The sequence below is a fragment of the Thamnophis elegans genome, chromosome 11, assembly GCF_009769535.1.
Source record: "Thamnophis elegans isolate rThaEle1 chromosome 11, rThaEle1.pri, whole genome shotgun sequence".
Taxonomy (NCBI): Eukaryota; Metazoa; Chordata; class Lepidosauria; order Squamata; family Colubridae; genus Thamnophis; species Thamnophis elegans.
The window spans coordinates 10,205,790-10,232,163 of NC_045551.1; the positions used below are offsets into that span (position 1 = coordinate 10,205,790).

The window sequence follows — 26,374 nt, forward strand, 5'->3', positions numbered from 1 at the left end:
CAACTAAACCATAGCAGGAGGCAACAAACAGTAAGCCAAATATACAGGCTGTGAATTCAGCTTGTAGAAAACACTTCCCATGCAGCTATGGATAAATAGCAATAGCAATAGCAATAGCAATAGCAGTTAGACTTATATACCGCTTCATAGGGCTTTCAGCCCTCTCTAAGCGGTTTACAGAGTCAGCATATGCCCCCAACAACAATCCGGGTCCTCATTTACCCACCTCGGAAGGATGGAAGGCTGAGTCAACCTGAGCCGGTGAGATTTGAACAGCCGAACTGCAGAACTGCAGTCAGCTGAAGTAGCCTGCAGTGCTGCATTTAACCACTGCCACCTGGCTCTGATGAATAAAGCCAAGACTTCCAGTTCTGCATTCAGAATCTCCTATGTTCTTTGTCCAAGGCAGCCAGTTTCTGAACTTAGAATAAATCCTATGAATTAAAATACATCCATATGAATTGCTCCGTGTAATTCTGCTCAGTCTTGTTTTCAAACCATTTGTCCCACGGGTTTTTTTCCCCACCTATTGTCATCCAATTAAGGAGATATTGGATTCATTCCCATAAAAATTTTTGTTACGGGGTTGTGCTTTTTCTTTTCATCGTGATTATTTCCTTGACATTTCATGGGACTGCATTTTAAGACTATCTACCATGCTATAACTTTCACTTTGAAAGTTGAATTGTTCTTTAAAATGTCGAATAATTTTTACGAAGTGTTGGAATGTGGAATGCAGGAGGCTCAACTGAAAAAAAAAGAGAAAGGCTTAAAGGCATGGGAGCTAGAGATAGTGTGCCTTGAAAAGTGCACATGGAAGGAATATAATAGGGATCTTTTTTCCAACAAAAAAATACTTTTTAACTCATTTGCAGGCCATTTCTTCAACTATTAAGATATATAGAAATAACGTTAAGATGCTAAAATTCCAAGTTTCACATTTTACTTTGTAATTCATGGAAAACTGGTCTGGTTTCTTTTGTTCAGCATGACCCCGTTAGTCACCAATTTATATACGGATTGATTGTGTAGCTTGAGTAAAATATGAAACCAGCCTCATCAGACACTAAACTGCATTTGATCGGCTTTTTTTTCTTTCTGAACTATAATGAGTAGCCAGCTAAAATACTCACCAAGAGGCAGAGAATCACCTTACCAAGGAACCTGCAGGGAACATAAAGGAAAAGAAGGGAGAAGCACTAAAGGTAGAAGAATATAGGAGATAAACAAAGTGGCATAAACGACAGGTGGCAGAAAGATATCGACTGAAAAGATGGAACAAGTGAAGAATGATCATCCTTCTATTAGTCCTCTAAGAGAGCACGTATAATAGTCCCTAAGTTTTCATTGTGCACAGGGAGAAAAGCCAATGTCCTTTTGAGGGATGGTAGCAGAGATAATAGTTAGAGAGAGCTTCTAAGCATAGGACACTTTTAGGGTGTTAGAGTCATTGTAGAAAAAAATATGCTGCTTGCGTCTTCCATTTTCTATCCTGTGAGTTCCATCCAGTGCATATATCAGTACCCAAACATCAAAATCTGTAATGGTCGTTTTTCTTCCAAGATTTTTTGGGATTATATCCTGTTTAACAGGTTTTATAATTGGACTTACACTGATTGATTTTGAATTTCAGTGGGGTCAGGTTGCTCATCGCTGTGAATTCAGTGAGACTTAATTTTGAAGTACATTTTATTTGTTTATTTATTTTTCATTCATTCTGAAACCACAATTCCACAGTCAGTACCTGGCCTATGTCTAATTATAATTAATTTCCTCTTCCTTTTAGCAATAATACAGTCAATTTGTTTTCTATGTATTAACTAAGGTCTTTGTTTATATAAACTACTAATAAGTAAGTTGTCTCCAGATTTGAGTCAGACTTGGGCCAGATTTCATAGAAAAACATATAATTGTTTATTGCAAAATAATTTGTATAATTTTGTTCAAAGCAAACCAAGCTAAGATTTGCAGTCTAAATATTTTTCAATTATTTTGGAGTTGAAATCTTTTCTCCTTAAAGTTTTATGTTTTAATGTAAATTCAATTAGTTTCATTATTAAAACTATAGTTTAAGAACTGGCATTGCCCAGAATCATCTTCAGTGATAGATGGTTAAATGAATTTGATTAATAAATAAACAGTAAAAATTGGCAAAACATACATTTTAATACAGTTGCTGATTTATTTCTCTGATCCTTCAGCATTAGATGCATTTTTATTACAGTTCTAATAAAAGGAACTAATTTGCATATTAACACACTTGTGTTTAATACTGGCTTTAAAGAATGTTCTTGATTCAATTGTAAGCTAATGGCATAGAAAAAATAGGGGTGTTTCTTTTTAATATGCAGTGCTATAGTACATATTTCAAACTGTAAAGATATAAATGAATGAAAATGAATTTCACAATATGTTCAAAATATAGAACTACATTTATATGTATTTGTATGCATATGTGTATACAGTATGCACATACAATATAACATACACAAACTCTGTTTTATATTCTACAAACCTAGTTGTATGTTTCTTGATGCTGATGGACATCTGACTCAAACTTAAAATAACTTTATTGTCACTTTGAATGTACACTAATCAGCATACATTAAAATGAAATTATGTTGCCTGTAGCTCTCAAAATATCTCCACCTCTAATATAAACATAAACATGACAAGGTAAATACATAAATACAGAATTATGCATGTATTCGCATATATTATATGACATGGAGAAAAACAGCCTAGTTCGGATGTATACATGTACATGTCGAGAGAAATAAATCTTGTGAGTTTACCAGATGGATGGCATAGGGAACAAAGCTGTTAGAGAATGGGGTAGTCCTGCTAAAAATACTTTGTAGCCTCCTCCCAGAGGGAAGCAACAGAAACAGAAGTGGGTGTGTGGGGTCTCTAACAAGCTTTGAGCTCTAAGCACAAAGCACTTATAAGCAGTATCCTAAATACAGGAAGCAAGCTTCCTATTATAATAGCAATAGCAATAGCAGTTAGACTTATATACCGCTTCATAGGGCTTTCAGCCCTCTCTAAGCGGTTTACAGAGTCAGCATATTGCCCCCACAGTTTGGGTCCTCATTTCACCACCTCGGAAGGATGGAAGGCTGAGTCAACCTTGAGCCGGTGAGATTGAACCGGCCGAACTGCAGATAGCAGTCAGCTGAAGTGGCCTGCAGTACTGCACTCTACCCACTGCGCCATCTCGGCTCTGCCTTATAGTTAGTAATGATCTGAATACATTGCCACATATGTCTCAAGTCTATAGGATCCTGAAAGAAGTTCTGTACTTCCTGATGCTTTGCGGTTTTTATACCATGTCTCAATCAGCTCTTGTGTTCTAACTGCTGTCACATCACCTGATTTGAAAGCAGCTTTCTCACCTTCAATATCGCACGGACTTCCTGTGACATCCAAGGTTTCTCATTTGCTCACATGATAAGTCTTAAGAACACATCCTCCATACACTTTTGCATTTAAGTAGACACAGTAGAAGGGTATTCATTCATATCAGTACGTTGTCCACTCGTTGCAGCCTCTTTGAATGTGTTCCAATTAGTGCACTCAAAGCAATCTTGTAGAGCTTCTGTAGATCCTCTGGCCACACTCTCACTTGTTTCTAATTGGTCTCTCTCTGATTAACAGAGGCTTATATGCTGGCCTAAGCATCACAGAGAGATGATCAGTGGAGCCAAAATAAGCTCCGTCCTTCACATAAATGAAGAAATAATAAAATTTCTTAGCTTAGCATTTGATGTCTGTGGGCAGGGCATGTTGTAAGATGATTTTTATTAACATATGCTCAGTCTTGATCCTGTGGAGTGTTTGCAAGTTTGCAAGTTTAATAACATTTATATGCCGCCCAATCCCGTAGGACTCCGGGCGGCTTACAGTACAGAATAATAAATTAAAAATAAAATAGAGGGAAAGAAAAGATAGATTTAAAAACACAACATGCACTCCGTTCTAAATGGGGCTGGACCATATTTTGGGGTCAACAGCCCAGCCTGCCAGAATAGCCAGGCTTTAATGGCTTTCCGGAAGGCCGAGAGAGTGGGAAGGGTCCAGATGTCTGCGGGTAGATCATTCCACAGGGCCGGGGCAGCTACAGAGAAAGACCTCCCCGAGTAGTCGCCAACCGGCATTGCCCGGTCGACGGTACCCGAAGGAGGCCCAGCCTGTGAGATCTTATGGGTCGTTGGGGAGGTATGTGGCCGGAGGCGGTCCGCAGATGTTGAAGTATATCAGTGCTGTCTACTACAGTGAATCCTCCCTTTCCATCTGGGAGAGACTATCATACCCTTTGCCTAAAATGTCACTGCTATTCTATAATGTCAGACTGAGAGGCAATTACAAGAATTCAGCTCTATTCCTTTTTGTGGCGGACATAAATGATTAAAGCAAATATATATTTGTGAAGTTCTAATGTGCAGAATAATTGCATATTACATTTTTGTTTTTAGCTCTTCTGATATAGATAACCTGTAGTATCTTTACTGCTTGAGTCAATTATTAGGTTCTCAAATAACCAGTCATGAAATAATTGAGAAAATCTGGTCCACTTATAATTGTTCCTGTGTTGTTCCCTTTCTCCAGGCCGTGGCCATATACCATATTCCAGCGAGGATTTGATTTGGTGCTGGGAGAGCAGCCTTCTGACAAGATATTCAGGTAGAATTCAACCTCAGATTTGGTTGTGGTGGTATCAGTAAAGGGAAAGAGCTATTTAAGAGGATGTCCAAGGATTTCAGTTATACGATTTTCCTTATATTAACTTGAAACAGCATGAATATGAATTCTAAGTTAGATTTTTCTCAAATGACCTTATGCAGCTTGCTATTGCCTTATGAAAATTTCAGTAATTGTCCTGAAGGACTGACGCAAAGTTCAGCATTTTGGATTTTCAGTTCAAATGTTCCATTTAAAAAACCCAATTTGGGGTAAAATAGCAGTCATAAAAGCTTTATAAGAATGCATGAACAAAATGGTTTTGATGAGCAATTTCCCTTTTTGAGCTTCCAGTCGTAATACAATTGTTTGTGGACTGGGGACATGATTTGTGCCTCTCTCCCGTGGGGTGGTTGTGGGAAAGTAATTGTGGCTAGTGGCCTAGTAATAAGGGAGAAGGTTTCTGTTGTAGGGAATAGAACAAAAATACAAGAAAGGGGTCACTACCTGTGGCAATGCCTATTTCCTGCTTATTAAAAAGCATTGCTCTTCCCTTAAAAATACTTCTATTCCTTCTCCCCTCCCCTATGCATGTCTACTACAAATTTTCTAGACAGAATTCTCACCTTACTGGAAAAAAAAAAGATAAATGAATAACACTTAATAAGGAGTATCAGTGAAAGATACATGGGTCCCCTTAGGCACATTTTTGCTACCTTAAAATGGTAGAATTGAAAAATTGTCTAGATAATGTTAATTTGTATTTAATATCAAATCAAATTATGATAATGGAGTAGAAGGAGTCACCATATGTGAATTGGATATATAAATAAGATTGGAGAGAAAGAAGTAGCTGAATTGCAGACTAGTCAAGGTAATTTAAATATCCTCTCTCTGCAAGCACAGAGATAAATACTGTAGAAAAATACTACTTTCTTGTGTTTTTTCCATACAGATTTCTAACTGATTAACTGTCTCCTATGGATGCAGGTTCACCTACACTCTTGGGGAAGGGATGTGGCTGCCTCTGAGCAAAAGTTTTGTGATTCCACCTGCTGAATTGGCCATCAATCCATCAGCCAAGTGCAAAACTGATATGACAGTGATGGAAGATGCTGTAGAGGTCAGGTATGTTCCATTCACAAATGAATCTTTGGGAATGCCTGGAAATTATGCACGGCAGAGAAGGAAACTCCTATCAGTAATGAGTCTCTGCTAAAAGATCGCCCATCAGAAATGGTGCAGTTCCAGATGCTGTAAATTATATAAATTATGTACAGATGGTCAATTTGCTGGCCCAGCTCTATTTATTTCTGTACCAATAATCATATGCCTACATTTAGAGTATGGCATTTGGAAAAACGTAATAGGCAGGAGGGGACATCTGGAAAAGTGTCAGTGCTCCTCCTTTATTCTACATGAGATAAGGGAGCAGAGAAATTATTTAGGGAACTTTTGAATTATGTCAAGTTAGTTTCACTGCTAGGAAATAAGCAAAAGGGAATAATTCACTGATTTATTTTAAAGCTTTTGTTTCATATCTTTAAATGTATTAACATTTTAACCTGCCTAATAAGAAATATCCTCTGGGAAAGTTATGCAAAATTTATATATAGAATGCCACTTTTCTGTTGAAACAATCTGAAAGTTTACCATTTTAGAAAAATCCTCCTAAAACTATAGCAATAGCAATAGCAGTTAGACTTATATACCGCTCATAGGGCTTTCAGCCCTCTCTAAGCGGTTTACAGAGTCAGCATATTGCCCCCAACAACAATCCGGGTCCTCATTTTACCCACCTCGGAAGGATGGAAAGCTGAGTCAACCCTGAGCCGGTGAGATTTGAACAGTCGAACTGCAGAACTGCAGTCAGCTGAAGTAGCCTGCAGTGCTGCATTTAACCACTGCGCCACCTCGGCTCTTCTCAACTATGGTGTGGCATAGGGACAAAGATGGAGTAATCTAAAAGCAAAATCAGAAAAGTAGTTCAATTAAAATAGAAGCTACTATCAATTCAAATTCATTATTGGCTCATCACCTTAATGCATGGATCTGCTACACTGGCCTGAAGAGTATAAAATACTCCTGTGTTTAAGGTCCATGCATTTGAGAAGTTCTCTTTCTCATAATTACCCACCTCACTTCCAGAATTCATACAGAATGACTTTGTTTTATACTCTCTTTAATCACATTAATAATAGCAATAGCAATAGCAGTTAGACTTATATACCGCTTCATAGGGCTTTCAGCCCTCTCTAAGAATCAGCATATTGCCCCCAACAACAATCCGGGTCCTCATTTTACCCACCTCGGAAGGATGGAAGGCTGAGTCAACCTTGAGCCGGTGAGATTTGAACAGCCGAACTGCTGAACTGCAGTCAGCTGAAGTACCTGCAGTGCTGCATTTAACCACTGTGCCACCTCGGCTCTATAATATAGTTGGGGGTGGGAATGAATGAATCTATAAAGCTCATTACAGCTTTAGTATTGATTTTTATATTGTTTTATATTGTTAAATTGAACTTGACCATTTATTTTTGCCTTTTTATGGTTTTATTTTAAAACTAACACTGCTTAAATATTTGTTAGCGTTTTTAAAATATTCCCCAAGCAATTGTTTTGTGTTTATATTTTGAGGGGAAGATATTAAATTGCAAAGTTCAGGGAAAGAAGCCTTTCTCCACAGGCTATTTATTTCAGAAATAGCAGAATTGACAAACTTGGGTGAAATGGGAATCAATCAAATGTCTCGCTCATCTCGGTGATAGCCCTGTAAATACTACATCGGGCTCTGAAAACTTTCTGCGATGCTATATGCATCAGTTGCAAAAAGAATTGGCTGATATTTTATGATTGCCTAAAAGGAAAAAGGGAAAAAGTACTCGGACAGAGTATGGTAATAATCATAAAACTTTAACATAATAAATCTCCACTCTAAACTTACATAGTACACATTTTACCATAACTCTCAGGACCTATACTCTGAAACAGTGGTGGGTTTCAAAAAAATTTGGAACCTACTCTGTGGGTGTGGCCTCCTTTGTGGGAGTGGCTTGCTGGCCATGTGACCTGGTGGGAGTGGCTCTCTTCCTTCCTTTTGTCTCTCTGTCCCTTTTTTCTTTTTTTCTTTCATCTCTCACTCTTTTTCTTTTTTCTTTCTTTCTTTCTTTCTTTCTTTCTTTCTTTCTTTCTTTCTTTCTTTCTTCCTTCCTTCCTTCTTTCTTTCTTTCTCTCTCTCTCTCTCTCTCTCTCTCTCTCTCTCTCTCTCTCTCTCTGTGTGTGTGTGTGTGTGTGTGTGGCAGTGGTGGGTTTCAAAATTTTTTGGAACCTCTTCTGTAGGTGTGGTCTGCTTTCCGGGTCCACTGGAGAAACCTCTTCTAACCGGTTCGGTAGATTTGATGAACCGGTTCTACTGAATAGGTGCGAACTGGTAGGAACCCACCGCTGCTCTGAAATTACTAGTTCAAACAGTGCAAGTTTATGGTAAAAGTAAGGAAAATTCTGAACCATTTTATCAGTGATCTGTCAAAGAAATATGCATACTAAAAAAGCAAGTGTACTTTCTGTGCACTTCTAATAATAAATGTATGAAGATGTATGTATGCAAAATCTATGAAGAAACACATTCCTCTGTCAATTAGATTTAAAGTTGGAGCCCAGTTTTCTAAGTCACCTGATATATATCCAGCATTCTTTGTATAATCATTATTGTTATCATTAATAACTTGTTAACCTCAGGTTATCTTTGCCTCTTCTGTGTCTTTTATCACGTTCTGATAACGTGATAGGAATGTGTAATAATTGAAATTGCAAGCTTTTCAGTCAACTTTATGTCCCTCTCCTGTTGTGGAGTTGACTCTCATCACACTTGTTCAAGAGAGCTAATGAAAGATGGGAATTACAGTTCATCAGTTTCAGGCTCTTTTCAATGATCTTTGAACCACTGGTGTGCTGAATTACTGGTGTTTGGGTTTTTTTTGGTCTTATTAACGTAATTGTTACTAGAATTGTAAATATGTTTCATTACATTGCAGGGAGGAACTGATGACTTCCTCCTCCTTTGATAACCTGGAGGTCCTCCTGGATTCTTTTGGCCCAGTTCGGGACTGTTCCAAGGATAATGGGGGTTGCAGCAAGAATTTCCGCTGCATCGCAGATCGAAAATTGGACTCCACTGGATGTATGGTTCGTATGCGCTTGATACGGAATTGTGAAAGGGCCTCTTGGAGAAATAAGAATAAGACAAAAAGGTTCCTTGACACTTGGAGTTCTCTGGGATTTGAACTTTTCGATACCGAGCATTATAATTCTGCAGGCTATATGGCATTCTCATGCAACATATGGACATCTCTTATCTTACCCAGGGCAAATCGAGGCTCTCAGGATTTAGACTAATTCTGAGATCCTCACTCTGCCTTGTTTAAGACAGCAGATCAGTACAAATTGTATATTGTGACACCTTTCACAAAGAAACACATGCATAACGCTGCTTTATTTTTCTGCTCACAGCAGAAAACATGCCATGCTCCAGCTTTGTCTTGAATATTAAATTCTGTAACTGTTCTTTATTCTATTACATTGGTAAACATGTACGTATTTAAGGCTGTCTTACATATTATACACTTGCTATCCTGAGAATATGCTAGGCTTGCTGTTGTGGCCCGGCAGGAGCCGTTGGAGCTGCCGCCAGACTCCGACAGCGAGGGGTCTTATGAGTCGGCCCTGGAGGAGGTGGAGGACCCTGGACAGGGTGCTTACTCCGAGCAGGGCGAGGAGAGACTGGTTGGCCACCAGGTGGCGGCGGAGCCTTGGATCAGAGGGAGTGTTCAGGAAAATACTTGTGAGTTGTTTCAGGATGCACGCCATGGAAGGGCTACTCGGCAGCAAGAACAACTGAGTAATTGTAGGAGATGATTATGCTTAGCTGATGCTTATTAAGATCCTCTCCTGATTATAGAAGAGACTGTTTGTGCCACGCCCTTTTGCAGAAGTCAACGTTCATGATTCAGAGAAACCAACTTGGAGAAGTGGTTTGCTGTGAGAGCTTGTTTAAACCAACTTGGAGAAGTGGTTTGCTGTGAGAGTTTGTTTGCGTTGCCTAGTTTTGTAGGACTTGCTGCCAGAGTGCTTATCTCTTTGTTTATTTTGGGCTTGCAGCCAACGAGAGTCTGGACTGATTAAAAGTATTCTTATTTACGTTTGTTTGTGGCTTTCGTTCCTGGACGGAGAAGGCGGGTCAGAACAGCTTGCTATCCCAAGAATCTAGTTACATTTACATGAAGTTTGTACCATATACTTTCATTCTAAGCAGAGGTAAACAACCTACAGGATGGAGGACATAAGGACCAGCCTATGGCCAAAAATATGTGGCCATCAACATAAGTTCAAAAAGCTCTTGCCCTCCATCCTGTAGGTTGTTCACCTCTGCTTAGAATGAATTGCAAAGAGGATACAAAATGCATGGTGCAAACGTAATATAAATGTAACTTGAAATAGTGTCCTTTATATAATGCTTTTTCTTTAGATCAAGGTTTATTCACCTTAGTCTTAAGTTCAGCCTTCCAATAAGAGCTTTCTTTTCCTTCCCTGCTAGGATAAGAGGGGGGGGGGGACATATACTATGAGTTAGATTTCAACGTAATGCGATTTCACATGTATACTGTTTCTCTTTAATTTCTCCGTAAAAATAGGACAAGCTGAATACATTGACGTATAGTAGAAATACACCAAGGGGAGGAGGAGTGGGGTAGAAGGAAAAGGGGTAGAGAGGGCGGGAGAGAGGATGGGAGGGAGGGTGAGAAGGAAGGGAGGGAGTGGACTGGGAGAGAGGAGTGGTAGAAGGGGACGGGAAGTAGGGTAGAGGGGAATGATGGAGGGAAGAGAGTAAGTTGGAGGGGGGTGGAAGAAAGAGGTGTATGGAGAGCGGAAGAGGTATATTGGTTTCTATTTGAGTTTGAGTTTGAGTTTTATTTTATTTATATTTCTGGGGGTATTGTTGACAAGAGGAACTGCTGTGATTATGTTGTATGGTCCCGGTTATGCACAGTATATATGTGACTGTATGAAAATGAAAAATGGAAAATAAAAACATTTTAACAATGAAGATGGAAGATACTGTAGCAGAAAATGAGACAAGACCGGCTTTTTGTCAGAGGGAGAGGTTTATTTGCACAAAGGTTCAGTAGCGATTGATCAAGCAAAATCTGAACCCCGAAAGGCAGTTGTTTACAGTCTTTTATACTTTTAGCCAACATACCGATCATCCCAAAGTACCTGGCCTTTCTGTGTCATGTAGACCTCATCTACAATCTTCCAAAGCAGAGACAGGACATTCATTACTCATTTACCTCCCCACAGGGGGTATTGGTACAAATATCTCTGTTTCATTTGTTTTAGTTAGGTGAAGCCAACAGAACAACTAATCTTAAGGGTAATCATTCCTTTTTCCCATTCCACATGGTAAGGAAGCTTTTAATACCCAAATAATCTGTCTAGTTGTCAAATTCTCTTTTAATACTGTTAGAAAGAGAACAAAAATGAAATTGAGGAAACTTGAGTGTGTCGGAAAGAAAAGGAAAAAGGAGGGGAATAGTAATGACAGAAAGATAAAGAACTTTGCTCTTGAATCGCCCCATGATTCAAACCTCCCCCTCTATTATTTCTTTGCAGCAAATTGTTCATGGAGGAATACTCTTGTTCTCCTCTGCTCCAAAGAAAGTTTAAAGGCCCTGATCTACATAGGACAGTAATGGCAAACCTTTTCAGCACCCAATGCCCAAACCGGAATGTGTGTGCATGTGTGTGCATGTGCCGCAGTGCCCAAAACCCAAAGACCAGCTGGCACATGCATGCCTGGTTTTTGGCCATTTTCAGGGCTGTTTTCAGGGGTTTTTTTTCCGGGTTATTTTCATGCTCTTTTTGGCCTCAAAACGACCCGGAAAACTGCCTGTTTTTTGGCTGTTTTGGGGGGCATTTTGTGGCACCCACAAAAACCAGCTGTGCATGTGAGCACTGGAAACCAGAAGAGCAGCTGGCAATAGCGTGCGTGCCCACAGAGAGGGCATGTGTGCCATAGGTTTGCCATTACGGATATAAGGCAAAGGAAATCTAATATTTCTCTCTCCAGCGACTTTGCCAAATTGTTCTGTTCCCACTCAACCACCCAGTTAAAGAAATGGGTGGAGGGGAGCCTCCATTAATTTATTTTTAGAGTAAAGAAAACCTAGAAAAGAAGCTGCCTGCTATATAATTAACATAGGGGGTTTGATGCTCTCTATGCACCTGGCAGGAAGAAGCATTTATACTTCGCATCCTAATGTGTGTATTTGCATGATAAGGATGTGGCAAACATCTGTTCGTGTGCTTGCAGTTTACATTTGCAGTAGATGTATTTTTAATCTACAAAGGGATCTTTCAATGAATGTAAAGTGACTTGAGAATGGGTGATTCATTTCTTTATTAGCATAATATGTTTCAGTTTTGTTTAACCATTAGAAAAAAAATGTTCTGGAGTTCCAGAGACTGTGTCCTTTGTACAATGCTTCTCTTTAGATCAAGGTTTATTTCTCTGTTCTACTACAGACCTTAAAATGCGTGGCACGACAAAACCTCGCTCGACTAAGCCGCACCCGATTAAACCACGTCGCTGACGTCATCAACAGGGCGACACAGCGAGCGCGGAGAAAGAAGGGTGCTTTAAATAGCGCTTTGAAAGCAAGCCGATTCAACTTAAGGTAAGGGTTAGCTTTAGGGTTAGCTTTAGGGTTAGCTTTAGGGTTAGGTTAAGGGTTAGGGTTAGGGTTAGGTTAAGGGTTAGGGTTAGGTTTAGGGTTAGGTTAAGGGTTAGGGTTAGGGTTAGGTTAAGGGTTAGGGTTAGGGGGGTTAGGTTTAGGTTTAGGGGTTAATTTTAGGTTTAGCGTTTACAGCGTGCTTCTGTCTCCGCGCTGTTGTCGCCCTGTTGATGACGTCAGCTACGTGGTTTCGTCAAGCGCGGTTTTGTCGAACGCAGTTTTTGTGGTGGAACCCTTAAAATGATAGGAAGACTACAGAATGCAAAATGGAGTACAGTCCAGATTGAGGACACTTTGTCATCAGAGGCAAGGAATATATATACTGTAGATTACCACTGCATAGTCTACAAATCCTTATCATTCAGATTTGGATAAGGGGTTATGTAGTGCTCGAATAGAATCCCTGGTGGAGAAGCCTTTTACGAGTATCTTCTTTTTTCCCTTTATAGAAATTCATATGATTTTATTGTATGCTAGAAAGCATCGTGCTTTAGGTGGTAACCTATGAATTCAAATGTCTACCAATCCATTAAAAAAATAGCCTGTTTGCAGTATAAGGGGTTTTGCAAAGTGAATGTATTAAAAAATAAATAAAAGTGATTTGGAATAAAACTGAAGAAAGGGATTTCTGGAAGGAATATTGTAGACTTTTGGATAGGTACAATTGTGTTATATTAAGCCGTAGAATTGAAACAAATTCTATAAATGCTATGAGGAAAAAAATTATATAAAAGAAATCATAAATGTTACGAGAATATTGAAGAATTGTTAAAATGGCAAATCTAACAAAAAAACATTAAAATATGGGTGTAATTTTGACACAGATTGGCTACATGGCTTGTTTAATGTTGTGGAAAGCCTGCAACTGTGCCTAACCATTGGGAGAATGCAGTTATTGTTCCCTTTTAAATAGCAAGAGTAAATGCAAAAACTACAGGTGAGTTAGTTCCTGCGTGTGCCTGAGAATATGTTTAGCAGAATTTTGATTTAATGAATAACATTGGAAAAGAAGATACGTATGGGAATTGCTTTCCAGCTTGATGCTGAGCAAGTGGTATACAGATCAGCTTGTTGCTCTTCAGCAATTATTGAGAAACATATGAATGTGAGGAAAATATAATAAATATTTATTGATTTGGAGAAGTGCATAGTAAAGAGAATACACATGAACTATGCAGTGTTTTGCATGAATATGGAATTGAAGATTGGTTCTTGGCATAAATTGATCAGTATTAGTAAAATATATGGGAGACAGAGAAGACACATAACACCAGTGGGTGCAGAATCTGAGAGCACAGCACAACAAACTCCCAAAATATGAACCAATCACCTTCCCAGTAGTAGACATGCAACAGTGGGTCAAGAATATGAAGAGCTGGACAGCACGTGGCCCAGACATAATTCATAGTGTCTAAAGAAACTAACAGCTATGCATGAATGCCTAGAAGTATAGATGAACCAGCTGCTAACAGCAGAATCCCACCCAGACTGACACAAGAAAGGACAGTGGTGATCATGAAAGACCATGAATGAAAGAAGGGAACAGCACTGTCCAATTACCAACCAATAACCTTCCTCCCTACAACATGAAAGGTCCTCTCAAGCATCATAATCATCAAGCTCACACATTAGGAACAACAGAGAGGTTCAAAGCATCATTTGTTCATAGATACAGAAGTTGGCCAAGACTCAAGGTCTAGACAAACCACTCTGATCACAACCTGGCTTAACTACAGGACAGCCTATGACTCAGTGCCACACACATGGATCTTTCATGCCTGGCTCCACACAGAGTCAACAGAACACAAAGGACCTTCCTCGAGAATATAATGGGAGTATGGAAGACAACTGGAAGTCAACTCAAAACAGTTCACACAAGTGACCATCAACTGCAATACATACAAAGGTGATGCACTGTCCCTACTGTTGTTTTGCATAGACCTGAACCTTCTTCACCCAAATAATCACTGGATTGGACTGGATTGACATTTAAGAGTACAACTACTGTGAGCCACCTCCTCTACAAGGAAGACATCAAACTGTATGCTAAGAATAATCAAGACATCTACTTGATCTATAGTGAAGACATTAGGATTGGAGAAATGTGGCTGGATGGTAATTAAGAGAGGGGAGGTAGTTAAGACTGATGAAGTAGAACTATCAGTGAGCCACATAATAGACACACCGATCAGCTAGAAGTAGGTACTTATGTTAGGATAAATGTAAGTTGAATGCATTGAAAAGCTATGCATGTGATAGAAGAAATAACGGAATCAAGAATGAATGAATAATAAATGAATGTTGACTGAATATAGAAGTTAACCAGTATAAAAAGGGTTGTTTAGGTGGTTTGGTTATATATATAGAGAAGAATGAAGATCAGATTGCATGGTTAATGTTTAAGTTTTAGTTTAGTTTAGTTTTATTGGTTTTGTATGCCGCCCACTCCCGAAGGACTCTGGGCGGCTTACAATAAAACAGGGAGAGGGGATAAATAAGACAATACAAGACAATACAACACTTTAAAAATATAGCAACATTCACAATTGAAGTGGGGCCGGATACTTCAACAGCCCCCAGCTTGCCAGAACAGCCAGGACTTAGTAGCTTTACGGAAGGCCGGGAGGGTAGTAAGGGTCCGGATCTCCACGGGGAGCTCGTTCCAGAGGGCCGGAGCAGCAACAGAGAAGGCTCTCCCCCGGGGGATCGCCAGCCGACATTGGCTGGCAGATGGAATCCGGAGAAGGCCAAGCCTGTGCGATCGAATCGGTCTTTGGGAGGTAATTGGCAGGAGGCGGTCTCTCAGGTACCCAGGTCTGATGCCATGCAGGGCTTTATAAGTAACGATTAGCACCTTGAAGCGTGTCCGGAGACCAATGGGCAGCCAGTGCAGCTCGCGGAGGATAGGTGTAACGTGGGTGTACCTAGGAAAGGAAGGAAGCGTGAATAAGTCCAAAGGAATAGGGAGACTGAGAATGTCTTAATTGGATGGAGCTTATAAGATCCTCCAGGAAAGAAAACTGAGAACCTACAAAACATGAAAAGTTGCATGGATCATTGCACTGAACTATGAAAGGAAAGTTGTAGGATAACCACTGCGGGCTAGGCATCTTTTAATTCTAAGCTTTATAAATTCTACATGTTGCATTAGCCGAGATTACTTCTTACGGGAACAAGAGAGCGTCTGTGCTTATACAGAGTACCATTGAAGAATTGTGGATCAGAAAATGTCAATGCTTTCCTCAAGTTTTGGCTTTGGTATTCTCCTAGTAAGCAGTAACATGGGGACTGAACCAAGAAATTAATTCTTTCTCTAGAGTGTACACTCCTTCCTTGCCTGCTGTCTTTGTGCATCTGCCAATTTCATTTCTTACGAGGAAATACATGCTAAGTGCTTTGTGGCAGATGTTCCCTTCATCCACCTCTGCACTGTATCTCATTGACTCACAGCACATCTTCCTGCCCCCCCCCCCCTTTTGCACCAGGGCTGGCATGAGAAATAGGTGGAAAGCAATCCATCTGCTTCATACTCTGGCTGTGAAGCTGTTGAATCTGTCTTAGTGCTGACATTTTCCCTTTTCACCTGCTTTTGTGCTGGGAGAGGCATTATGCCAAAGATGGATGTGTAAAAGAATTAGTGAAGAGCTCAGCAAATGGAAATATTTTTACACAGCTACCTCTAAAATAGCTGCTGAGAGATTCTGTGCTGACAGCAGCAGAAGTATGGATTAAGAGGAGGAATCTATGCGTAGAATTCCTTTCTCTGTAGCCTTCAAGCTAGACAACACGCAAAATTACAATATTTAGTAATATAATTCATATATTCGTGCACACAACATTCTTAACATTATAGTTTGCTTCATAATGCAGATATATAATAGGCAAGTACACACCCTAAGCTGATAATGTATCATCATTTTAGTTAGTAGCAGATAGTTTTAAACTAATTGATATACATTTTAAACTATGTAATTAATATTAGGGATATATCAGAATGATACATTTATAAAAACCTCTTGATGCTTTTGTTCCTTAAATCCATGAAGTAATACATGTTGCTATTGTAGCCAAATCTTATAAAGTAATTCAATGATCATTGTTGCTATCTGAAGATGAAAATTTATGATTGGAGTCGGGGTGCAGAATTGAGTTTTGGAAAATTTGCAGTCTCACAGTTGGGCATATAATTTAGCTGTATTTCATTTTTCATTTAAGCATAGATTGAATGCATTTTGCAAACATTCTTGTGTTTTGGCTTAATAGTGGAATGCCTTCCCTCTCTTGCAATTTCTCACCCCTTTAATTGTATGAAAACGGTCTGGAAACTCCTCGCTTGTTTAAGATCCTTTCCCAACAAGAGCAGTTTTGGGTTAAAAAAGAAAATCAAAGCCTCTCTAAGCATAGAGAATTGGAAAGTGAACTATTGTATTATGCTATGATATAATCAATCATGTGCATTTAAACTTGTGTACTTTTCACAAATATCTCCCTTTGTACCTATGAGGTGTGTATATGTGTGTACACACAACACACACAAATCTTACCCAGTGGTGGGATTCAAATAATTTACCAACCAGTTATCTGCCCTAATGACCAGCTGGTAGGCGGAGCTCGATGGTCATGTGATCATGTGGCCATGGCCAAGTTAATGTCACTCAGGTCGATGGGCACTTCGCCTTAGTTGTTACAATGGTAATAAGGGTTAACTGGAGAGGCAGTTTCTGTAAGCAGGGCAATAAAGATGAGGCTAGAAACAACACCAGAATGTTTCCTTCCTGCCTTCCTTACAGGATTAGCCCCGTAAAGTGGGAAAAAACAAAAGATTTCTTCCAACAACCGGTTCTCCGAACTGCTTAGAAAGTTACCAACCGGTTCTCCCGAATAGGTGCGAACTGGCTGAATCCCACCACTGATCTTACCTATTTATCTTAAAGGCCGGAATGTTTTGTTCATGCATTGTTCTTGAAGGGGATGGGCATACATCATTACTTTATATGCAGGAGGCCCATAGTTTAATCTCGGGTATCTTTAGCGAGAACAAAAAAGGCCTTCGGTGGCCTCACGTTTGGAACCTTGAAGATTTAAGCCAGTCAATGTAAATAATACCAAGCAAGAATGGCTAAGAATTTCCTTTGAGATGCCTGAGTTTATCTTATAGAAAGATCTTGAAACTGAACACAAAAGAAAAGAAAAAGAAAATTACACGTGAGAGAAAGCAGAACTGGCAGACCTGTTCATCCCAGTGCTAATCTATAATTATAATTTCCAATGTGTCTCTTTGTGAGGTAGAAATATGCATGGAAGATGTGACAAGACGTATAAATAATACATCTAATATAGAAATCATGGTCTTGAACAGTCAACGTATTATATCTGAAAATCTTAAATCCTGTTCTCTTGAGTTTCAATGCTGGTGTGCTGCAATGAGATAAAGCAAGCAATTTATTAAGACAATAAGTAAACATATATAGTATACTAGAAGTGCAACACCGAAATATTCACACACAGTCAAGTGTGTGCGTGTGTCTTGTGTTGTATTTCTAATATTCTTATATGATTTACATGTTTTTTTAAACTATTGAACTTTGTATAAATGAGACTCCTATTTCATAAATATTTATCCATACAAAATCTATGTACATATGGCAGTCCACTCACAGGTAGCAATGTAATCAGGCCTCCACTCCATTGAGTAAATGGGGCCATACATTAACCTTTCCAGTGCCGGATTTAGATGAGAAGAGGCCCTAGGCTATTCCACTTATGAGGCCCTTTCACCTCCCATTTTTAAGTTTGTAAATTACATGAGAGACAATAAAATACATCATTACTGTGATATATATCAATATATATCAAGATATATAGCTGGCCTCCCGACGGAGGGCGGCTCTGCTCTGTGGCAAAGGCAGCGAGGCCAGCCGCCTCCCCTGCTGCGCTCAGCTGCCCGGCTCGGCCCCCTCGCCCTCACCTGCCTGGCCGCTGGTGGGCTCCGCGTCGACAGGGCGGCTACTAGGAGCGGTCGCGCCTCTCCCCTGACCGCCGGTGCCGGGAACGTGGGCGGGCTCCCCAACTGCCGCGGCACTGGAATGATCTTAACCAATACATTTTTATGTTTGTTTATTAGTCATATGCGTAGAATTTCTCCTTATTCTCGGTTCAGTGTTTTAGTGTTCACTGTTTTTAGAATAGTGTAATTTTAATTTTGCTAACAATTTGAATGTAGGCCCCTCTTGATCTTGAGGCCCTAGGCTGAAGCCTAGTTAGCCTATAGGAAAATCCGGCTCTGAACCTTTCCAATGTTGCAATATCACTCTTATAGCTATAGTAAGAGAATCCATTATATTGTCTTAATTGTCAAACTCCATGAAATGGGTGTTTAATTGAAGGAGAGGAAGGGGAGGAGGGAGGGAAAGAGACTACAATAACATATAAATAAAATACAGGTAGTCCTGGACATTTGTTTAGTGATTGTTCAAAGTTACAACAGCACTGAAAAAAGGGACGTATAATTGTTCCTCGTACTTAAACATTCACAGCATCCCTACAGTTGTGATCAAAATTTGGGCACTTGGCAACCAGCATATATTTAAGATGGTTGCGGCATCAAGAGAACATGTGATCACCATTTGAGACCTTCACAGCTGGCTTCCAACATGCAAAGTCAAAGGGGGAAGTCAGATTTGTTTAACAACCATATGGTTCATTCAACAACTTCAATGATTCGCTTAACAACTGTGGCAAAAAAAAGTTTATAAATTTAACAAAGTCACTTAACAACCTCCTTGCTTAGCACCAGAAATTCTGGTCTCAATTGTAGTTGGAAGTTGAGGACTACCATGTTTTCCCAAAAATAAGACAGGTCTTATTTTCTTTTGACCCCCCCCCTGAAATAAGCATTTGGTGTTATTTTTGGGGAGGTCTTATTATTTCTGAGGTACAGGAGGTGGCAAGCATGGTTACCTGTTGTGACTCAGCAGATGTCTTCTGTGAGTCTTTTCAGGATGCAAGATTAACACTGCAGCTGGGGCTCGTGAGTGGCGTGTTCTGGGGATAAAAGGACGGATGGTGCCACGCCCTGGTTGCAGGAGTCAACGTTCCTTGGTTCGTTCAACATTGATTGATCATCAGTCGTGGTTTATGTAAGATACACTTGGAGAAGTGCTTTGTTTCCTGTAACCCTGATTCAAGGCTACACTTGGAGAAGTGCATTGCTTGTAAGAGTTATTGTGTATTCTGTTATCTGCTTGAAAGAGACTTTATTTCTGTTTATTTTTGGGCTCGCAGGCAATCCGAGCTGAGAACTGATAAAGAGAGTTCCTTTTAAGTTTGTCTTCTTGCCGTTTGTTAACAAGCCGAGAAGGGGGGACAGAACAGTTACCTCATGACTGTTGCTGTGTTGCAATATTTTTGGGGATGGCTTATTTTTGAGGGAGGTCTTACTTTAGCACAAAAGCCTGATTGGGTTTATTATCCAGGAAGGTCTTATTTTCAGGGAAACAGGGTGCCTATGTAATGTAATATCCAAAAAAAAAGATTCAATCCATTTTTCCATGCTAAATTGATTTTATGAAGAAAGCAAACATTAAAAAATTGGGGGGAAATGGTGATAAGGAAAATTTGGATGAAGGTGGAGATATTGACGTTGGCTCAATTGATAAATGATGAAGATGAATTTTTTAATATACACTCTGCTAAGAAACAAATATGATCTATCAGATGTAGTTCAGTGAAAATATTTAAGCTGCAATATTTCTTAACATTATTTGGGTCAGTAGCATTTTCAATTTCTGAGATACCCAAGATATTAGAACAAGCGATTAAAAGTTTTTTTTTTTAAAAAAACTCCTATTATTTCCTCTAGGTCTTTGTTACTGATAAATCAATTTTATAGGCAGATGAGTAGAATGAAGAATAAAGTTCTTACATTGCCTAGACCCTAGACAAATGGGAGAGTGTCTTAACTTCTATACTTAGAATGTCAACAAATCTTAACCTATGGCTTGTATAACAAAAAATAATATATAGAATTTATCGCACTCTATAACATCTGCATAGAAAAGGATTGCCTAGAACAGCATTTTATTGGAGATGAAATATGAAAGATGCTTCTTTAAGACACAATTTTCTACAATATCCTATACTTACTAAATTTTGGGGAAAAGTAGAGGTCTGTATAAATGTGACTGTGCAACAAAAACTACAATTTTCAGAGGATATTTCTGTTTCTCTTGAATTACCATGCCAACAGGTTTGGTACTAAGGAATTGGCAAGACTGCTGAGAAATAGCATATGGGAAGGAAACAAATGTGAAAAAATAGGGATCCATATTGCAGCTTTCCTTAACCTGCTTTCCTTCAGATGAATTGGGCTACAAATCCCGAGATTGGAATATTGTAGAAAGGTGTGAACTTAGAAAGGATGCAGAAAATTGCCATTCTTGGAATTTTCTGCTGATGACTCACAATAATGTTTGACTGAGTTAAACACTAAATCAACATGGAAGGATATTAATTCATTTTAATTCGTTAGATTGTGCTCAAGGCAGTTTGTTTTTTTATACCAATGTATATACAAACATACTTGTACAAATGCAAATATATTTCAAAGCAAACACACACACACATATATACACACACACTACTACTACTCTTTCCCTCCCATAAAAATAACCCTGACTGTCCCAAGCCACCCAGTCTGCTTCCAACTCTGAGGACTGACCTAAATTTTCATCTCTTGAGTCCTAATTCTACATCATAACCACTAGATCATACTGACTGTCAAACTGAAAAAGGTAACCAAAGGGGGCTGAAAGGGAAGGAGCACCCAGTTATCTATTCTGTAAGAAAGTAATTCCGTAAGCATGGAATTATAAAACTCCATTTGGGTTTATGTGAAATACATTGTGAAGACCGTGACCCGTCAAAAGCGCGAACGTCATAAGCGCGCCAACAACACTGCGGCGCTAAAACCGCGATTTCAAAATTGCGCCGACAATAGCACGCCGACAACAGCACGCCGACAGAAGCGCGATTTCATTTAAGGTAAGATTTACAGTTAGGGTTAGGGTTAGGTTTAGGGTTAGGTTGGGGGTTAGGTTGAGGGTTACGTTACAGCGCGCTTCTGTCAGCGTGCTTTTGTCGGCGCGCTTTAGGGCTAATTAGTCGCTCATTCGTCGCACGGTTTTGTCACCGCGCTTTAGACATCGCGGTTTAGTCAGGCGCACTTTTGTTGTGCGCGCATTTGTGGTGGAACCATGAAGACAAGCCAAACATATTTAGTCTAACAGCAATACGAGGAGAGCTTGTCAGGTGGTGATGAAACTTTCCTAAAAGGGATCCAGGAGATGGTCTTTCTGGATTTTAGTGTGGAATAAATTGTGGTGCTACAGGTTTCTCAACCTTGGCGGTTTTAAGATGTATGAACTTCAACTTCCAGAAATCCCCAGCCAACATGAGTAGAAGTTCACACATCTTAAAGCTGCCGCTGTTAAGAAACATTGCTGTAAGGAATAAACTAGCAGAAAAAACAAGGCCACCAATCTCTCCCAGCAAGCTCACGCCGGTAATATTACTGCAATTATAGTATAGTTAACACATGGTTTTGTGTCTGGCATACAAGGGAAAGCTGAGACAACATCACATCAAGGCGCGGATTTTATATTTTTACCTGTGCAAGCTGAGCTTGCAATTCACTTGTGAATTCTCCTGCCAAAGACCTGTATCACTTAATAGGAAGTATTGCAAAAGCATTCCTATAAAAAAGATTATTCTTGTTTCTGTGATTTTCTAAGCCCTTGTAAGTCATGAGTTGCAAAGGAGAGGAACAGGAAAAAGGGAAAGGCAGAAGAAGGGGGGAAGGTTAAAAAGGAGGAAGAGAAAGGAGAGAAGGGAAGGGAGAGGTGGAAAGAAGGAAGAAGAGAAGAAAGTGGGATAGGAAGGAGGGAGGGAAGAAGGTAGGGAAGCAAGGAGGGAAAGAGGGAGGGAAGGAAGGAGAGAAGGAGAGTAGATAGGAAGGAAGGAAGAAGGGAAGAAAGGAGGGAATTTAAGAGAAAAGGAAGGAAGGAGGAAAAGGAGGGAAGGTATGAGAGAAGGAGGGGGAGATGGAGAGAGGAAAGGGAGGGGGAAGGAAAGGAGAAAAGGAGAAAAGGAAAGAGGGAAGGAGAGAAGGAGGGAGGGAAGGAAGGGGAGTGGGAAAGAAGAAACAAGGGAATGAAAGAGGGAGGGAGGGAAGAAGATACCTAACCTTTGATGTCTATAATGATTTTGATATTATGGGAATGTCTCGAAACGTAGTCAAATGTAAAGTAAAACAGTGGATGTTGTATTGTCTTTTACCAGCTATTGGTTGTTGTATTTTTCTTTTACTAATAAAAATACTTTAAAAATTTTTTTTAAAAAAAGAAATCAATTAATTAGTAGAAAACACACATATACTCAAGTCTCTTTTGTCCACCCCTTACTTTGAAGCACATCCTGTCAGCCAGATGGGAAGTCACTCTGATGAGGATGGGTGCTGGGCTGGATTCCTAGACGCCTCATTTGCTTGTTTACCATCGCCCCCAAACATCTGGGCCTTCCCATTGACTGCTGGCATTATGCAAACATTTAGAATTCTCCTGTGCGTAGCCATTCCAGCTGGCATGGATGGAGGAGGAGCAACATGGGGCAGAATGAGACTCTAGTGAGCCTACGGGGGACCGTTTGTTCTGGAAATTGCAGAATTCATGTCATTGAGCAACCTGTGTCTTATTGTGTGAGTTTTCATCACCAGGATCACAAGGGGGAAAAAAACATTTCGGATGGAAATCCTCTGTTAAATCCACATGCACCAAAAGAGAAGAAAAGGGAGGGGGGTGGAGAAAGCCTGCAGCTCTTCCTACTTTATCCTACAAAATGTCCCACTTGAAAGCCAAGCCTTATTGATGGGATTATCAGTCAGCTTTATAGCCCTTTAATTCACTTCAGTTGGACTTGTTTATGGGTTGGGCAATTTCAAAACTAAAGCAAGTTGAAAAAGTAGTTTCTGCTTAATGAGAGCCTCTGGATCTCGTCTATTTCATGGCTGAGTGTATAAGCCAGAGTGTGGCTGCGTAGCCCGAGGCAGCACCTAGTTCGTAGTTCTCCGCAAACACATCTTCCTCTTGAAAATGACCGGAGGGAATAGTGTGCTGGCTCTGACTGTTAATCACCCTGGTTGGTGTTGATGTATACTTGAAGTTATACATTTTAATAATGGTTGCAGAAACTGTAAAGATGAAAAGGAAGAGATTTTTGCAACAGGAAGTGCAACGCAGATTATAAGATGAAAGTGTGAATGATGCTGTGGAATTAAGATTCCACAGATTCATGGTATTGGATCTGGGTACTTGAGAGACCGCCTACTGCCAATTACCTCCACTAGACCAATTAGATCCCACAGACTAGGCCTCCTCCGAATTCCATCAGCCGGCCAGTGTCGACTGGCGACTACCCAGAGGAGGGCCTTCTCTGTGGCTGCTCCGACTCTCTGGAGCGAACTCCCCGTGGAGATTCGTACCCTCACCACCCTCCAGGCCTTCCGCATAGCCCTTAAAACCTGGCTGTTCCGACAGGCCTAGGGCTAAAGACTCGCTGCCCCACTTCAAATGGTGTGATTGTTGTGCTTTTAATAATGTATGGTTTTTATGTTTTTTGTAACTCTGTTTGTTTTTCCCCTCCCTTTTTGCGTTGTGAGCTGCTCTGAGTCCCTTCAGGGAAAAGGGCGGCATACAAATAAATTAAAATGAAATGAAATGAAATGAAATGAAATTAAAGAGCAGAAATTGGCTGTAAAGTTTGCAAGAAGCTACCCCAAATCTCAGTGCTAAGATGAAACGTTGTCACTAATTCAGTTTTTCTCCTCACTGTATGAACTGAGCATGTGGAACAAGCAATGCAGTTACAACCCTTGTGATGTTTCTGTTGGGGGTGACGGACCCTTTTGTGTACTGTGCAGTGCTCCGCATAAAATCTATGCTCACCAGGTTCATGTTGCTATTCTTCTTCCTCCGCTAGTGTCCCCCCGGCCTCAGCCCCATGAAAGATGGCACGGGCTGCTACGATCGCCACATAGGAGTGGACTGTTCAGATGGATTCAATGGCGGTTGTGAACAACTCTGTCTACAACATATGATGCCGTTACCCGAAGACCCTTCTTTGTACAATATACTGATGTTTTGTGGGTGAGTTCCACAAACATTTCTGGGATCCTCTACAGTGAGACCTTACTCCAAACCAGTGGTGGGATTCAGCCGGTTCGGTCCTATCTGGGAGAACCGGTTGCTAACTTTCTAAGCAGTTCAGAGAACCGGTTGTTGGAAGAAATCTCCTTTTGTTTTTTCCCACTTTACGGGGCTAATCCTGTAAGGAAGGCAGGAAGGAAGCATTCTAGTGTTGTTTCTAGCCTCTTCTTTGTTGCCCTGCTTACAGAAACTGCCTCTCCGGTTAACCCTTATTACATTGTCACAGCTAAGGCGAAGCGCCCATCGAACTGAGTGACGTTGAGTTGGCCACACCCACACGGTCACATGAGAACCGACCCCCACCTACCCAGCTGGTCATTAGGGCAGAGAACCGGTTGTTAAATTCTTTGAATCCCACCACTGCTCCAAACCATACCAGACAGACATATAAGACTAAGACACACACAGAGACACACACACGCTTTTCAATTTCTATATTTGCGTACATGATGGTAGCACATTTGTAGCAAATATGTTATTTCAAGGTTGCTTTATAGTGCCTTTCCTTTCACTGCTACTCATACTCATTTCAAAATAACGAATTCCTGACTATTCGATGTAATAATACCGTAAGTTTAATATTCAAGATTGTCGGGGGGAAAAAAGTTAAGGTGGCAGCTGTGATAGTGCAATTAAAATTATGGGTTGCAGGTAGAGCTTTAATTACACTGTTGTGACTGCCATCTTGATTTTTTTTTTATACTATTCCCTGTGGATCCTTGTTACTATTTAAATCTTGTCTAACTATTGCTTTCTGTTCTATAATGTGATATCTGAATAATAAGTATTCCTTCCTGGAGAAGTCTGCCAAATGTAGCCCATACCAATGAATATATGACAATGGTTGTCTTTAAACTTTTTTATACATTTCATGTATGCTCTCTTGACTGCAGGAATAAGTATATATAGCATGGGTCATGTGTTTGGAGTATACACGTGAAGCCTTTCATTCTTTTTTCCTGGAAAAATATTAACATTTCCCAGCACTTAGATTCAATTCCTGAAAGCCCATGAGAGTATGAATGTAGCACCTATCTGTAGCCATGTACAATAATTTTGTAATTATTTTGTAATATGTAATAATTTTGTTGGTTCTCAAGCTCACACAGCTATCTCTGTAGCTGCTGTGTGATCCGAAGATACGGCTACTTTAAAGAGCTGCAGGCAGGTGCTTTAATCATAGCTTCCATGTTCTGAAATTCTTTTTGGAATGACAACCAAAATATTGCACATCACTAATATTTAACATCTTTTGTTCAATCCTATCCAGTGGTGGGTTTCAAAAATTGTTGGAACCTACTCTGTGGGTGTGGCCTCCTTTGTGGGAGTTGCTTGCCACCCATGTGACCAGATGGGAGTGGCTTGCCACCCATGTGACCGGATATGAAATTATGAATTAGTACTTAGGTCGGTCCAAGTAGCTATTCAGAAACTCTGGCATTGAAGCATGCAAATCTTAAAGTTGTCAAGTTACAAGATCCTCGCCAGTGGTGGGTTTCAAAAAAAATTTGGAACCGCTTCTGTAGGTGTGTCCTGCTTTCCGGGTCCACTGGTGGAACCTCTTCTAAACGGTTCAGTAGATTTGACGAGCCGGTTCTACCGAATAGGTGCGAACTGGTAGGAACCCACCTCTGATCCTATCAT

General features: G+C 40.1%; 1 protein-coding gene across 1 annotated transcript in view; it reads left to right on the forward strand.

Annotated features, from left to right (window-relative positions):
- Window positions 1–26,374, forward strand: part of ASTN1 (astrotactin 1) — a 325,689-nt gene that overhangs the window by 228,922 nt on the left and 70,393 nt on the right. Inside the window, exons 11-12 of the mRNA XM_032226803.1 lie at window positions 8,715–8,865; window positions 24,504–24,670. Coding sequence (XP_032082694.1) covers window positions 8,715–8,865; window positions 24,504–24,670 — 318 coding nt within the window. The remainder of the gene's footprint in view (window positions 1–8,714; window positions 8,866–24,503; window positions 24,671–26,374) is intronic.